Source organism: Ambystoma mexicanum, chromosome 5q (assembly GCF_040938575.1).
Source record: "Ambystoma mexicanum isolate Mex_15411 chromosome 5q, UKY_AmexF1_1, whole genome shotgun sequence".
In the NCBI taxonomy this organism is placed as follows: domain Eukaryota; kingdom Metazoa; phylum Chordata; class Amphibia; order Caudata; family Ambystomatidae; genus Ambystoma; species Ambystoma mexicanum.
In genome coordinates this window covers 993,499,983-993,516,284 of record NC_090933.1, presented here as the reverse complement: position 1 = coordinate 993,516,284, position 16,302 = coordinate 993,499,983, and the positions used below count along the sequence as shown (strand labels likewise).

Here is a 16,302-nt window from a genome sequence, read left to right as displayed (position 1 = left end):
GGATTGCTTTTCTCCAGCAGATTCCTCATCTGATAGACTCCTGAAGCAGTTAGGACCACAGAGGCGGGCAGAAAGTGTTACAGTAGCAGATTTTGCAGAACTTCCCTACCAAAACATGCATCAGCCCCATGTGCAACATCCAGACAACAGTCCCTGGTCAACACATGCAAGGATGACCAGTGGCCGCACGACAGATGTCCCTAATGGTATCACCCTCTACAAGGCCGTGGAAGCCGAGACTTCCCTTGTCGAGTGTGCCCTGATGTCAGGAGGAAGCTCCCTGCCTCCAGATTGGTAGCATTCCGCAATGCAGATATAATCCAATGTGACAGTCTGTTTTGTTATGGCGAGACCCTTGCGGGACAAAGAATGGGCCACAAACAGCTGATCAGACTTCCAGAATTTAGCCGTCCTAGCGACGTGAAAACTCAAGGTTCTCTTTGGATCTAAGCAATGGAATCGCACCTCCTCCTTAGAGGGATGGGGTGGAGGTTAGAAAACCGGAAGGTCTATGGACTGAGAAAGGTGAAACTCAGAGACCACATTTGGAAGAGAACCAGGCCTTACTTTAAGGGAGAACTTTTCCCAGAATAAACTAGGAAACAGGGACTTGCAACACAAGGATTGAAGTTTGCTAACTCTCCTGACTGATGTAATTGCAAAAGGCTGTTTTCAAAGATAATAATAGTAATAAACAGGAATGCATGGGCTCAAAGGGAGCCGCTATTAAAAATGTCAGAACTAGATTTAGATCCCAATCCGGGACAACGAGTCGGCGGACACGTATTCACAAGGCCGTTCAGGAATTCGGCCATAACCGCGATCGTAAAGAAAAAACCTTGATCCGGAGATCTTTTAAACACAGACAAGGCCGCCAAATATCCTTTGACTGTGGTAACCTGAAGGCCTGCTGATGCCAGTGACAGAAGGAACTCCATCACTGAAGTGGTGTGGTCTCGCATTCCCTGAACCATGCCTCAAATCTTCTCCACCTGCACGCATACAAAGTTCTGGTAGATGGTCTGCGTGCAGCCAGCAACACCTTGAGTACTTCCTCTGAGAGGTCCCAGTCATTATAGCTCATCCACTCAAAAGCCACACATGGCTTGAGGCACTCTAGGTTCGGATAAAGCACTTGACCTTCCCACTGGGTTAGGAGATGTGGTGGCGAGGCAACCGGTGAGGCGGACAGATGGTCAGATCCAAGAGGTCGGAGTACCAAGTTCTCCTCGCCCAGTCCGCGGCGATCAAGATCACAGATGCGCGAAACCTCTTGAACCTCCTGTTAACCCATGGCATGATAGGGATCGGAAGGAAGCCGTAGTGGAGAGGGAAGGTCCAATCCACCAGGAACGTGTCCCCCTGTGGGCTGTTCACTGAGAATTCCCCCAAGCAAAACTGTCTGCACTTCCTGTTGGACTCTGTGGCAAACAGATCCACTGCTAGGTTATCCCAGAGAGAGAAGACCTCTTGCAGGACTTCATGGCACACTTCCCACCCATGTGAGACTGTGCTCTGCCTGCTCACAGCATCTGCCAAGCCGTTCTCTGTCCCCGCCAGATGAACTGGCAAGACTGAGATCTGGTTCTCCAATAGTCAGAACCACAGCTTCATCGCCTCTCTGCAGACTGGGAAGGTGTGCACACCACCCAGGTTGTTCAGGTAGTGCCTGACCACTGTGTTGTCCATTAGCATCAGGACATGCTTCCCCTTGAGAGATGGAACAAAAGCCCTCAGGGCTAACCTGATTGTTCGCAACTCCATCCAGTTGATGTGCCACCTGGCTTCTATTGCTGACCAAAGGCTGCTTACTTGCATGTCCTTGCAGTGAGTGTCCCAACCCTTCAGAGATGCATCTGTGACCACTCAGGGCTGAGGCCAAAAGGGTTCCCCCGCTATGAGATTGCTGTTGTTGGTCCACCAACTAAGGTGGTTGACCACCGACCTGGACACCCTGAGGGAATCTGAGAGGGCTCTGAAGTACTCTGACCACTGACTCTGTAGGAGCCACTGTAGGGATCTCATGCGCAGCCTGGCCTCTGCCAGTAGAAAAATACAGGAGGCCATGAGACCTAAGAAGTGGAGAAATAAAGCCACTGGTAAGGTGGAGTGGTTCTGGAACAAGTTCACCATCTGTGCGATGCTTGGGAGGGAAGGCCTTCCCTATCTGGGTGTCTAGGACTGCTCCGATGAATTGGAGCCTCCGGACTGGCATCACATGCTGGGGTACCCACATGGGGGTTCTTCAAGTTCAGGGAGAAGCCCAACCTGTTCAGTAGCAGACAGGTGTCCTCTAGATGAGACAAGACTTCCATCGGATCAACCAGTCATCAAGGTACGGGAATACATGACCCCGGATCTCCTGAGGTGAGCCGCGACTACTGCTATAAGCTTGGTGGAGACCCTTGGCGCAGAGGTCAACCCAAAGGGAAGCACCTTGAATTGGTAGTGCTTGTCCACTATGATGAACCTCAGGAACTTCCTGTGTTTTTGATGTATCGGCACATGGAAATAAGCGTCCTGTAGGTCTCTTAACACCAGCCAGTCCTGAAGTTCAAGAGTGTGGATAATTTGTTTCAACGTCACCATCCTGAATTTGTCTTTCCTCAGGAACTTGTTCAAGGCCCTGAGGTCCAGAAAGGGATGAAGACCTACACCCTTTTTAGGGCACCAGGAAATACTGGGAATACCAACCCAATCCTCTCTGTTCAGGAGGTACGTCTTCCACGGCACCCTTCAACAACAGGGCTTGCCGTTCTTCCTCGAGTTCCTGTCCCGGTTGGATTGGAGGTTGTGGGGGTCTGGCTGCTGGTTTCCTAAGAAGGGCAGACAATGACCCTACCGAACGAGTTGCAGGGCCCAGGCATCAGAGGTAATCTCCTGCCACTGGGGCAATGTTCTGCCAACCGTCCATCAACCGGCAAGTTGTGGAAGGGGAAATCAAAGCAGCTCTGGAAGTCCCTCTGCCCCTTCAGGGATGCTAGAAATGCCCCTACCCCTGCCAGGCCTGAGGGAGCTGTGCTTCCCTACCGGAAGGGACATAGCGCCTGTAGCCTCTGCACTAGAGGCAAAGCTGAAGGTAGGTTTGGCCGGCTACGCAGCTAGGCCCAACGATTTTGCATCAAATTTTCCAAACAGTCATCAGCCTTCTGGCCAAAAAGAAAATTTCCCTCGAAAGGAATGTTCAGTAGCCTATTCTGGACATTCAGAGAAAAACCAGAAGTTTTGAGATAGGCTTGCCTCCTCAAGACTACCGCCGAACCCATCGAAACGGCCAACGCAGTGGGCCATGTCAAGGCCCATTTGCAATGACTGCTTGGCCACCTCCTTCCCATCTTCCACCAGCCATGCAAACCCATCCCGCATTTCACGTTCTGGGATTTATTGCATTGCCTGCGCCAAAGCTTTCCATAAGCCAAAAGCGTATTTTGCGAAACTGCAGGCTACATTGGTTGCTTTTAAGGCCATGCTGCCAGAGGTAAAGACCTACTTGGCCATAGCATCCAAACTTTTGCCCTCTGTATCTGTAGGCAAATTAGGAATGGAAGCCGCAGGCCTGGTGGAGATAGTGGCTGCCTACACTACAAGCCCTTTCGGAGAAGGGTGAGAAGCCAGTGTTAGGGAGAATTCTCCAAATGTGCACATTTCCCTTACCTTTTGAGACCCCCAGCAACTTTGCTGGATTTCTAGGATTACATTTTTTACCTGGAAAGAGTGTGAGCCTTTTTTTCCCCACTCTTTCATGCATTTTGATGTGTGTTTTATTTTTGTGTTCTTTGGTTAAAGTGTTCAAACAAACTCCATGGCATCACCTTTTTCTGTGTCACACAGCACCTTCAGTGCAGTGGCAGAGGGGTGTCTTTTAGACCCCCCAAGGTTTAAATACCTTCTCTGGGACGGACTACTGTCTCCCAGAGCATGTAAAGTTAAATGGACTTTACTAGTCTCTTTAAATAAACTGACCCAGCAGACCCTATCTTCCTATAGAGTGCTGGAGGGGTTGCCTAGCTTCCCCTGAGTCAAAACACTCATTTAACAGTCAAATGTTACCCTTTCCTACTTTAAATGGCTGGTGGCATTGGTTTAGATCAACTACCGTGATTTTTCCCTACCGCTAACAACGGTAGCTAAAAATCGAGTCAGCCATGTTTTTCAATTTGGCGCCCAATACCTATCTGTAAAAACAGACTCTGGTCATCTTTTTTCGCCATTTCTTTTAGGAAAGGTCCTTCTTGTGTTTGTCTGTGCGCCAAACCAGGTTTGGTCCCTTTGTTCGTTGGCCTTTGGCGGGCTTCAGTGCTGAAGCCTTCCTCTGGCGCCTGAGTGTCTGGGGTGGACAGGATGTGACGGAGGTGCCTGAAACTCCCTGTGCTTAGTTTCCTAGGAGACCTGAATGCACTCTGGCGTGATTGGCCGGCTGGATGTCTGGCAAGTACAGCCACCCTGCTGTGTGAGTGAGCGCCAGGCTGGAATGAATGGGGGAACACTGTTTAAAAGCAGGTCTCTGGGACTTGGAAAGCAGAGTCGACCACTGGAACGAAAGAACTGAAGAGGAGAGGAAGGAAGAGGACTGCTGCAACTCCTGGATGACCGGTGAAGCCCTGCTGCAAGTCCGAATTGCCTGAAACTCTGACGACAGAGAAGCCCTTCAAGGTTAACTTCTTCCCTTAAGTTTGGTGGGAACAACCAACTCGCAAGCCACCTGGACACCGTCCTATGTGGTCGAATTTTCATCAGAGTGCTGTTGAAAACCAGATAGCCAGAGGGAAGGAAACCAGCTTGTGGACTTTAAGGCACTCACACCTTAAACCGACGTCTTGCTACAGCTTCTGGCCTCTTCCCTAGGCAGTGCAGGAACCTCCCAACTTCCTCCTTCTTGTCCCCATGACTAAAGCTCAGGAACAGTGAGATCTGCTCGAACTGCCAGGAACAACTGCCTCAGCTACAGCTTTCTTCATTGACAAGGTACTATGCAAACGCGGTCCGGAAATATTTTTGCCCATCGAGAAAGTGCGTGAAACTTTCCTCAACTTCGAAGGCTTGTCCTTACCTAAACATTCATCAAACATTTTGCCTAACCAAATCCTTTCAATATCTGTGGCAAAGACTTAACCGTTACTTACCAGAACTGTGCTATCCTATACAAAAGACTCTGAACCATTGACTTTGGCCCAGGCCTATTGAGAAGAATTGCTGGTTGTATTTAACTGAAACCCTTTGCCCTGCCTATGAATGTATTCGGGCTGTCTATTCTTATAACCTTGTCTTTTCCCTCCTTTATTAAGTATCTGAAGTGCCATTTTGCTCACACTTCATTTTTGAGCTAATCTTGTTCAATTAATTACCGGTTGGATTTTTGTGGTGTATTAGTGTGTGATATTGAGCTGCTTGTGCTAGTGTAATGTTTTATAATTGACTGAGTAAATAAATGTATATTCTTTTACCAAGAAACCTTGAGTAAGTGTTTACTTGAATCACTGTATTGGTTGATCCTTTGTGTAACTTGTTCTACTGCTCACTTAAACTCTTGAGATAAGTCTGGCGGCTCAGCCATCGCTACCACTTTGGGTAGTACAAGCTTGTACCAAAGGTGAAATTGTGCTTACAATTTTAGTCCTAATTGCCTGTAGTGGTCCCCAAGGGTACTGCAGGTGATTCTGCCTAACAGCCAGGAAATATAGATCTCCTCTTGCCAGCCTGTACTTCCCCGTAAAGTTAGAGTTACTGGGGGAATAGAACAGGGATGCTGCCACAAGCATGCTAGGGGATCAGCAATTGCTGTATCCGGTGGCATGTAGTGCTCTGTCACAGGACTCTCATCTAATATGTCCGTCAGTTCATAGCATGGGTAGGCACTGATGCTGGCTTCAGACCCAGAGTGTCCGCAAACCTTTGCAGTAGGCCCCTGAACTTAGCATAGGTGCGAGTATAGGGCTGACTTTGTTCAAGCTCAACATCTGGAGACGTGTCGAGGCCACTGGCATCTCGGAGACCTTGGGCCAGAGCCACAAGGTCTGCCTGATCATCGATAAAATCGACTCCTCCTGCCACTGAATATATGGGATCAACATCTTCCAGGTCATCACCCTGGTCAGCATCGAAAATCGATGCCATGGACTCGAATAATCCATACCTGGAGAGGGGAATAAAGGATTTATCTTTCAACGTCGACGGAAGGGCCGTCAGTGTCGATCGGGGCTTTGGTACCACTGTGACGTCAGGAAGGTCAGCTTCTCGACACTCACGAGACGGACCGGGTGTCGATGATTACTGCACCTTTTTCGGCGTTGAGCCCGAAAGCTTCTCTGACGCTGATGGCATCCATGGTTTGGCATGCGTGGGGTCAGGAGTGCCTTGCAGCACTTTTCTGCAAGGCTTGCTGTTCTGGGGACGCAGGGGGGTAGCCGCACGTGCAGCTGCCTGTGTTTTAAACATTTCTAACATGTCTTTTTTTAAATGTTCCCACTCCTCTCGAGTGGTCGGCCAAGCCAAGGGCTTACCTTTTTCTGACGACGAGCTGGACTTGTGTCGATGGCAGTGACACCTTTTCCTCTTAAACGATGAAGACGAGGAGAAATGGCTCCTCGAGTGTGAACGTTTTTTGACCTTTTGCTAATGCCAATGCTTTTCCTTCTCTTTTTTGGCCTTGGAGGACCAGACGAGTGACTGTGCCAGAGATTTCGGGGACATTTAGCCCAAAGCAAGTCTGGCAGCCCGCCCACAAATGGATTTCAGTGCATCTTGGAGCACAACGCACATCCCTTAGTGTTGTGATCTGTACCCAGACACCACAGACAAATGTCATGCAGGTCGGTCAACAACATTTTGGGATGGCAGTTGGAGCACCTATTAAAGCCAGAAATCCAGGGAGCAGACATTACAGTCGAGGTTTTGAGAAAGAATTTGATGAATTAGTCAACTGTAGTGTCCATCAAGCAGCACGCGAGCACGCGGAAAAAAGGAACTGAGGTGTGGGGCGTAGTGACGTGGTATCTATATACACACAACACCTGACGTCATGTCCAGAGCCGACAATCGACCACCGAGCAAGACAGATTGACGATCGATGGCCGCATCGAGGTCCACTACGCCCCCTGTCGAAAAGTTGCTGAAGCAGCAGAGCTGGAGGAGGAAATCAGATTAGGAATCTGTGGGAGAAAAGCAATCCATTGAATGTACCACAATAATTTACCAAGTTTACTTCTGAAAAATGAAGAACATTTTATTTGCTTTATCATATACTACGTACACATAGCAGAAATAATTCACAAATATTTTGCTCCGTTTTCATCCTGGTGTGAAATGTTAAGATACGAAATGTTTATTTTTTAATTTTTGCTTTTTTGTATTATGATTCGTTTACAACAAACCTTACATAATACCCAATTAACCAAACAAATATTTCTACAGTAGTCATCTGTGGGATTTGTTACAGAATGAGGAAAGTGCATTACGTGATGTACAGTAGTGTGGAGGGAGTATCTCAAATGTGAAAGATGAGTGAACTCTGTGGCACGTCCTGTTTGGCCATCTGTGACAATGAGGCATAATGCATTCTGGGGCATGCAGTGCTGAGTCAACATCTGTAGCAGGGGAGTTGCTAGGTCTGGAAAAGACCCAGGGCTACGCTGATGTCGGAATTGTTGGGAATGGGGGCTAGCTAGCCTTTTGGCTGTAGCTCCTGAGATTCTATACGGGGCTACAAACAAAAGACCAGGGGCTATAGCCCCTTTAGCCCCCCCTTAGCAACGCCTCTGATCTGTAGGCAGTGATGTAAAGTGCATTCTGAACATGGAGCCCCTGCTTTACATCAGGCAGTCGGCAGCGAGGCAGACAGCATTATTGGGAATGAATGAGGCAGAGGGCACTGTGGGGAATGCAGTTGTACCTGACTGTTTGCTCTGAGTAGGGCAGTGATCATTCAGGGAAATGAAGTCATGCAGGGCTGCTGTACTGTATGAAGGGGCGCACATTCTGATACGTGGTATATACGGGCAAAATCTGTCCAAGTGGCATATGATGGAAGCACCTAGGCATGCAAGACTGTGCCTAGCATATGAAGGTGTGTTTATTATACGGGTTGCAACTAGGCATGTAAAGTTGTGCGTAGCATATGAAGGGACATTTAGCATATGAGCTGTACCTGGCATATGATGGAAGCACATAGGCATGCAAGACTGTGCCTAGCATATGAGGGGTATTTGGTATATGAGCTGCACCGGGGTATGTGAGGTTGCGCCTAGCAGGTGAAGGCGTATTTAGCATTTCAGCTGCACCTTGGCACAGTAGCTTGGCATGCAAGGCTGTGCGTTTGGCATATCACTGGCACCTGGACATATGATGGCTATATGTGGCATTTGGGGATGGATCTGTTCTGCTGCATGATGTCAGTACCAGTGCATTTGACACTGATGTGCGATATGATGGCAGTACCTGGTAATGTGACGGCTGTACCTGGACATATGAAGGTGCGCCTGCCATATGATTGCAGAAGGCAGCCGGATATATGATGCGCATAAAGCAATGCACATTGACTTGCATTTTGTGACTAGTGCCTGTGATTTCTTTTACACACCCTCGGGCTGCGCAATTAAGTAATAATGTACATACATGTTAATTGCTGGGCCCGGAGCTGGTTTGCTTGCCACAGGAAGTCTCGAGGTAATGCAGGACACCATGATCTCTCTTGTGGGCTCCCTTCAGCCTCACCTGCTTTGCATGGGCGCTGCTGAACTGCAGGCTGGGCTGTAGAGGCTGCGTGGGCCGCGCCAGGGATCAGGGGACCTGCAGATCCGACAGCCTAGTGTCTTTAAAGCAGACTTCTCTCTGGCATGCACCTGTTGCAGCCGAAGCTGGTTGGGAGCTTGTAGAGCAGCTAATGTTGTGCTCGGTGCAGCGCTGAGACTCTAACACTGTACTACTTGCTCAGCCAGTGCCTGCTGCATGGATGGTGCTGAGCTATAGCAATGCAGCACAGGTCAGTACGCACTCACAGTGCTCAGCGCTATGCACGAACTCTGCAGTAGAAAAGCACAGATCACTTGTGTGCTCTGTGACCAGCCAGAGCAGTGAGAGCTGTCGGTGTGCACAGTGTAAAGCCAGGGCGTGCAGAAGAAAAGCACACTGCCATAGGAAAACGTGGTTTTGGGGACTAGCCATCACAAAATCGCGGGAAGGCAATCTCGCGAGAGTTAGAACGGGAAGCGCACAGCCAACCCACTAGAACGTCCGAAGCGGGCCGCAGCGCAGTGCGAGCACCGCCCCAGGCAGTGCTCCTCCTTAATCAGGGGGCTGAGATACCTTGAGGCCCTGACAACCCAGAGCATAATACCATGGCTGGGGGCAGCCACCTGAGTGCTCTGGAGTGTGTAGTGTGTGCATCCATGACACACACATGATGCAGTGAAGAAGCTGCCAAGAAGAGACTGCCTAACCAGGGAGTACTGTTGTGCCCCTGCCCCTTGACTCTATCATCCTTGTTAAGCAAGTTATATTGGGTGTCATAAATAAATACCTTTGTTAAGCACAACCTGAGCCCTGTCATCACTAAGGCCACCACAGTGGTCAAGGCCTGGGGATTGAACGAGCAGCAGAAGACACAGGATAACCACAGTCTGCCCCAGTGTGGCACCTTCACACGGCCCCGCCTGATTCTAAAGTTGGCTATGGGCCCCTGCCGCAGGACCACCATGGGAGTTCCCAAACCTGCAGAGAAACGCCATTGTTATGTTCCGCCCTGCGTCCCGCTACGCGGTGACGCAGGGCGTGCCTAACAAAAGCCCCGCGCTCGGGAGGCAGTTCCAGGGCAGACCATCCACACGTGTGCGTGTGCTTCATTGATGCTCCCGCTGGAGCTGCGCCACAGGCCGTGCGGCCTAGCATAACCCCGCCAGCCCTCGCGCGCGCACACCGAGGGCTGGATCTTAACAATGGCGACGAGGTGGAACGAAGATCAACACGCGGTCGGCGTTCACGGCGCCTAGATGGCCCGCAGCCATCGCAGCAACATTTTTGGACACCCGGTGGGGGGGGCGATTGCACACGTGACCCACCCCACCCCAAAATAAAAAACAAAAAAGAAATTTTTTTTTGTTGCTTCTCATCATCACTCGCCCTCTACGTGCCGGCCGGGCAGTGTGGAGCCATCTGGCATCTGGCCTCCCACACTAGGGGCACCAACACGAAGTGGCATCGGAACCACATGGGTAAACCAGCACCTGAACTTTCAGCCACAGTGGTGGGAAACCACAGCACTTCCAGGGAAGGCCCAACTTCACCGCGCTAGTGGTCGCCCGAAGAGCTCACGCCAGCACTGACGAGGTACATGTCGACATGGCGGCCGGTACGTCCACCCCTGGGACCACCACGCCGTCCAGAATTGCGGCAAACCTATCACTGACGTCCCCACAGCCTTGCACACAAGGAGGTTCATCGACACTGGTCCAGCCTTTTGACCCCTTTACCGACCCATCTTCGAGTGGACTCAGATGGCAGCTGTGGATCCAGAAATTCGAGATGGCGATGGAGTGCAAAGATGTAACGTCGGCCAGGAAGATGAAGGCCACCTACTATTCAGAGTGGGTGACGAGGTACTGCGCATTTTCAACTCCTTGAATGTTGCCGATGGCCAAGATGCATACCAAAGCGCAAAAGATGCCCTCACGGCTCACTTTCTCCCTCAACTGAACCCGGACTATGAGACATTCATTTTCTGCACCACCATACAGGCAGCGGACGAAACCCTGGATGCCTACCACACTCGGTTGAGAAAATTGGCCATGTCCTGCGAGTTCACAAATGTTGAGAGGGAGATCAGGAGGCAGATCATTAACGGCATACAATCAGAAAAACTAAGGCGCCTAATACTCAGCGAGAGAGGCATCCCCCTGCAACGGATCCTTGAACTAGGACGGCAAAGGGAACTAGCCCACACCAGAGCGGCCAACATGGAGGCCACACTGCACAGATTGCAACCTGCTCTCAACACAGCCATGGTGGCCCAGATCACCGACAAACAATTCTCGAGGGAAGAATACAGTGGGGGCTATGGCCAGAACAGGTGGCAACCGTGCATTCCTGGGCCCACAGAGTGTGGCTGGTGTGGTGGCCCATGACATGGCTGCCGCAACTGTCCTGCACAAGGCACCACCTGCGGCGCCTGCGGCAGGAAGGATCATTATACAAAGGTTTGCAGATCATCGGGCACCTCCACGCACCCCCCACAGAACTTTCCAGAAAAGAACGCGACCAAGAAAAAGAAGCAAGCCAGTGCAAGGAGGGTCGCAGTGGCTAACTCTTCCACGGAGGAAGAAGGGGATGATGTCTCGACAGGGCAGCAGGATCCCGGTAAGGATAACGAGAGGAAAGGAAGAAAGATATACCTGGTGTCCGCATTAAGCCAAGGTCAAGAAACACTAAGAAAATCTGTCCGAAGGCGCAAGTGCATGGTCACCGTCCAAAACCAGCGCATTCTCATGACCATTGACACCGGCGCTTCGGTGAATGTTATGCTCACAAGCATATTCCAGACTCTAAAGCCTCAACCAGTCCTGAAAAGCACAGACATGCTGTTGTATGCATACGGCAGCTGGAAGCCCCTACCAGTCATGGGCAGGTTCCGCACCACGCTGGAGCACGGCGAAAACAGACTATGGTCGAAAGTCTATGTCGTGAAGGCAGGAATTGAAAGCCTCCTGAGTGGGGACGCAGCTGAAGATCTGGGAGTGGTCAAATTCATCTGCCATATCGATGATGCCGAGGAGGTGGAGAAAATGTAGAGTCAATACCCCAAGTTGCAAGATGGAATAGGCTGCTTGAAGGGCAAAACCATCAGGCTGCACATTGACAAAACGGTACAGCCGAAAGCCGTACGGCATCGGAGGACACCTTTCCACATGAGAGAACAAGTGGAGCAGGAACTCAAGGCTCTGGAGGAAGCTGGCATCATAGAGGCGGTCACAGGGCCCACACCATGGGTCTCCCCGATGGTCGTCACGCGAAAGCCTAAACAGCCCGGAAAAGTCCGGATTTGCATTGATATGCGTCTCCCTAACATTGCCATCAAACGAGAATGCCACATCACCCCAACGATCGACGAAATCGTGCCGGACCTCACAGTGTCTTGTGTATTCTCGAAAGTTGACTTGAAGGCAGGTTGTATCATCAACTCAAACTCCACAGAGACTCGCGCTAGATAACAACATTCTCGACGCATTTGGGGCTGAGGAGATACTAACGCCTGAGCTTCGGGATCTCGTCCGCTGCTGAGGTATTCCAGCAAACTATCCAGGAGGTCATCAGGGGCATCCCTGGGGTCCTCAACGTGAGCGACAACATTCTGATTCACGCCCCCGACAAGAAGCACCTCAAGAGGCTTCATACCCTACTGGGCAGACTACAAGAGGCTGGACTGACCATACACAGGGAGAAGTGCGAATTCCTCAGATCGGAAATCACCTTCTTTGGTTACAAGTTTGGCAGCACGGGCATCTCCCCTGATCCCCAGAAGGTCGCAGACATTCAGGCGGCAAGCCCACTGATGACCCCCACAGAAGTACGCAGTTTCCTAGGTATGGCAACCTAATGCGGGAGGTTAATTCGAAACCTGGCCACCCTATCTGAGCCACTACGGGAACTGACGAAAGCAAACATCAAGTGGGAACTGGGGGCAGAAGTGCCAAGACTCGTTTGAAAGTATCAAAGAATCCCTGTCCGTCGACACCAAAATGGCGTATTACAACACCGAGCTGCCCACAGAACTGTTTGTGGATGCAAGCCCCGTTGGGCTCGGAGCCATCCTAATGCAGGTGACGAGGGAAGGGGAGAAAATACTGATAGCCTACGCCTCGAGAGCCCTCACGGAAACCGAACAGAGGTACTCCCACATTGAGAAAGAGGCCATCGCGGTGCTGTGGGGGTGCAGGCACTTTCATCTTTACTTATATGGGCGGCGGTTCACAGCAGTCACTGACCACAAACCCCTACTACCCATCTTCATGGGAGCGTCGTCACACCCTCCGGCACGGATCACCAAATGGCTACTACATCTCCAGCAATACGACTTTGATCTCATCTACCAACCAGGCAGTGGAAAACCCGCAGATTTTCTCGCGAGGCATCCGCGAGCGGCAACCCAACAAGAGATCCAAGTGGCCAAAGAGACAGAGGAACATATATGCCAAGTGGTTCGCGCAATGAGACCAAAGGCGGTGAGCTTCGAAGACATCGAAGCAGAAACTAACAAGGATCCGTGTTGCAATCTAGTGAAAGATGCCATAATCTCAGGGGACTGGAAAACCTTCATGAGACACACACACAACAGAACAGCGGAAGCAAAAGGGTTTCTGTCCGGCATGTTTACCGTCCGGCAAGACTTGTCGATCACCGAAGGCGGATTGATACTAAGAGGAAACCGCATCGTAATCCCTCTCAGAATACAAGACAGGATAGTGGCCCTAGCGCATGAAGGACACCAAGGGCTGGCAAGGACAAAAGCCCGCATACGGCACAGGGTATGGTTTCCCCAGATCGAGGAACGGGTCGAGACACTCATTAGTACGTGCCTAGCCTGTCAGATAACCGGGGCCCCGCCAGAACCAGAACCAATTCTATCGGCGGAACGCGGCCGCTCTCGGTGGGAGGCCATCAGCATTGACTTCTACAAGCTACGAGAAGGCCTCCACCTTTTGGTGGCCATTGATGACCACTCCCGATATCCGGAAATTGAAATAGTCGAATCCACAGCAGCGGAAGTGGTCATTCCAGCCATAGAAAAAATGTTTGCAACTCACGGACTACCAACCTCCATCAAAAGTGACAATGGGCCACCGTTCACCGGGGAGGAATTCAAAAACTATCTGCAGGACCTTAATATAAAGTATCACCACATCATGCCGAGATGGCCCCAGGCCAATGGGGACGCAGAACGCTTCATGAGAACCATTAACAAGGTGCTAAGGGTATCCAAGGCGAACGCCAGCCCATGGAAGGTCGACCTCTACCGGTTCCTCAGGAACTATCGGGTTACCCCCCACAGCACAACCGGCATACCGCCGGCGGATCTCATGTTCGGCACCGTCATCCGATCCTCGATTCCGCACCATCCAAGCAGGACCCAGGACGAGGTCAATGAAGGACGCACGGAAATGAGGAGAAGGAGTGCCAACGCCCACATGAGTGGCAAGAGGAGAGCGAGGCAGTCCAATCATCAGGTGGGGGACCAAGTCGTCATGCTACGAAACCCCACCAAATCAAAACTCGACATCAGATACGAGGAACTGTCATGGACCGTCAGCGATCGGCACGGAACCATGGTGACTGTGACCCGAGGACACCGTCAAGTGACAAGGAACTCGTCGTGGTTCAAGGCGGTGCTTCGCAACCTGTGGACTGACAGTGAGTGCCACCTGGAAGACGAGGACGCTCAGCCCAGCGAAGACGAGCCTAGGTCCATCCCGGATGAGACAGGAGCGATGGATGGAACCTGGGAACAGCTGGAGGCCCACGGCCTCGAGGACCTGACCAGTGAAGGTGAGCCAGATCAGGAGCCGGGGGGGCAGGCCCCGAGAAGGGCGATACGGTCTGAGAGCTGCTACGAGACCGCCGGCCAAGTTGAATGACTATGTGTGGTAGCTTGAGGTACCTGGACCACGGACACTAATGGCCGGGCAGTTATTGGTTAAGAGCGTGAACCGATGTTTGAACTCACAGTTGATGCAAGTTATGGTTATGTTTGTTTGTTTTATAATAAAGGAGGAATATTATGTTCCGCCCTGCATCCCGCTACGCGGTGACGCAGGGCGTGCCTAATAAAAGCCCTGCCCCCGCGCTCGGGAGGCAGTTCCGGGGCAGACCATCCACACGTGTGCGTGTGCTTCATTGATGCTCCTGCTGGAGCTGCGCCACAGGCCGTGCGGCCTAGCATAACCCTGCCAGCCCTCGCGCGCGCACGCCGAGGGCTGGATCTTAACAGCCATTAACTGATGCAAAGAAAAGAGGACTGTGAGACCTGCCAGCCAGCAGCTCCATATAAATAGAAAATATAAATGGAAAAATGTGGTACTCGTCAGAAAATGTATCATTTTATTTGATTTGATAGATACATGGTATATTTACCATTCAAAGATGGCCTTAGAGACAGTTTGGATTGTTTCCAGAGAGCTTCCTTAGAGACAGTTGTCCAAGATGGCTGCCTCCATGGAAGACCTCAGAGGTCATAGATTTCCGAGATGGGCAGGAATGGGTGGGATTAGCCATAGGGATTAGCATGGCTAGATGCCTGGGAATGGGAGGGATTCAATAACCAAACAACACCAAATAAACTGTGCATCCCTTCTCAAATGTAATTTCCATTGAAAAGCATTACAAACCCTCATTCAAAGACCATATTTGAAGCTCTTATGTTAAAGCTCTTATTTTAATGACAATAGTTCTGGCTTAAAGGTTGTGCTTTCAGTGCCAACTAATAGCCCACACAAAAAAAAGTGTATGTTTTGCAACATTTAAATGCATTTTTATTGTTGATGGGCCTCGAGGAGGTAGCCATATTTTACATTTCCTGTACATGTTGATGATTGTATACCCTTGCAAGCACATGACAGAATAGAAACATAACTCCTCAGAGCTATAGATCATTGCATACCTTGACCTGGAGACACACTTTGGATGCTGAGCTCGTATGTGAAGTATGCGCTGGTCTGTGCGTTGCCTCTTTGAAGGTCGTAGAGCTCAACAGGGAATATCCCCCCAGCATGACTTCCAACAGTGCAGAGCAACTCGGTGTCATTGATCGTAGTAATATCACATGACACATCGCCAATTGTCACAGATATCGCTGAGGCATTAATGCCAAATCCAGTTCCAGTTATGGTGAGCAATGTCCCAGAGGACCCTAAAAAAGGGACACAATATTGTCTTAATGAATAAACGATATAGAAAATGACTGGGGAAGGTCACTAGTAAATTACACCAGAATTCAATTGAAACAGATTACTTTCAAACTTCACCATGCATTTGCAGTGTTTGCCATACACATGTATGTCAGTTTTCTGTGAGGTCCAACTGATCGCTAAGAGAGTTAATTTGCACTTTTATAAAAACACAAGAGATTGCCATAAATGGAGCATTCACACAAAGACATCATTTTTGCAGTATCAGAAACTGATAATGGTCTGTTAGTAACCTTTTTAGAAAGTTCTGATCTGCTCAACCAATTAGAAAGGATGATTTTTGAGAAATTCCAGGTACTATTAGCCCAGAGATGCTGGCAAGCTGCTTGGAACTCCTTCTCCCTAATGCCTGGGC

General features: G+C 50.3%; 1 protein-coding gene across 1 annotated transcript in view; it reads right to left on the bottom strand.

Annotated features, from left to right (window-relative positions):
* LOC138498338 (fibrocystin-L-like) overlaps positions 1-16,302 on the bottom strand; it is an 848,238-nt gene that overhangs the window by 710,065 nt on the left and 121,871 nt on the right. The window contains exon 7 of the mRNA XM_069622136.1: positions 15,641-15,889. Coding sequence (XP_069478237.1) covers positions 15,641-15,889 — 249 coding nt within the window. The remainder of the gene's footprint in view (positions 1-15,640; positions 15,890-16,302) is intronic.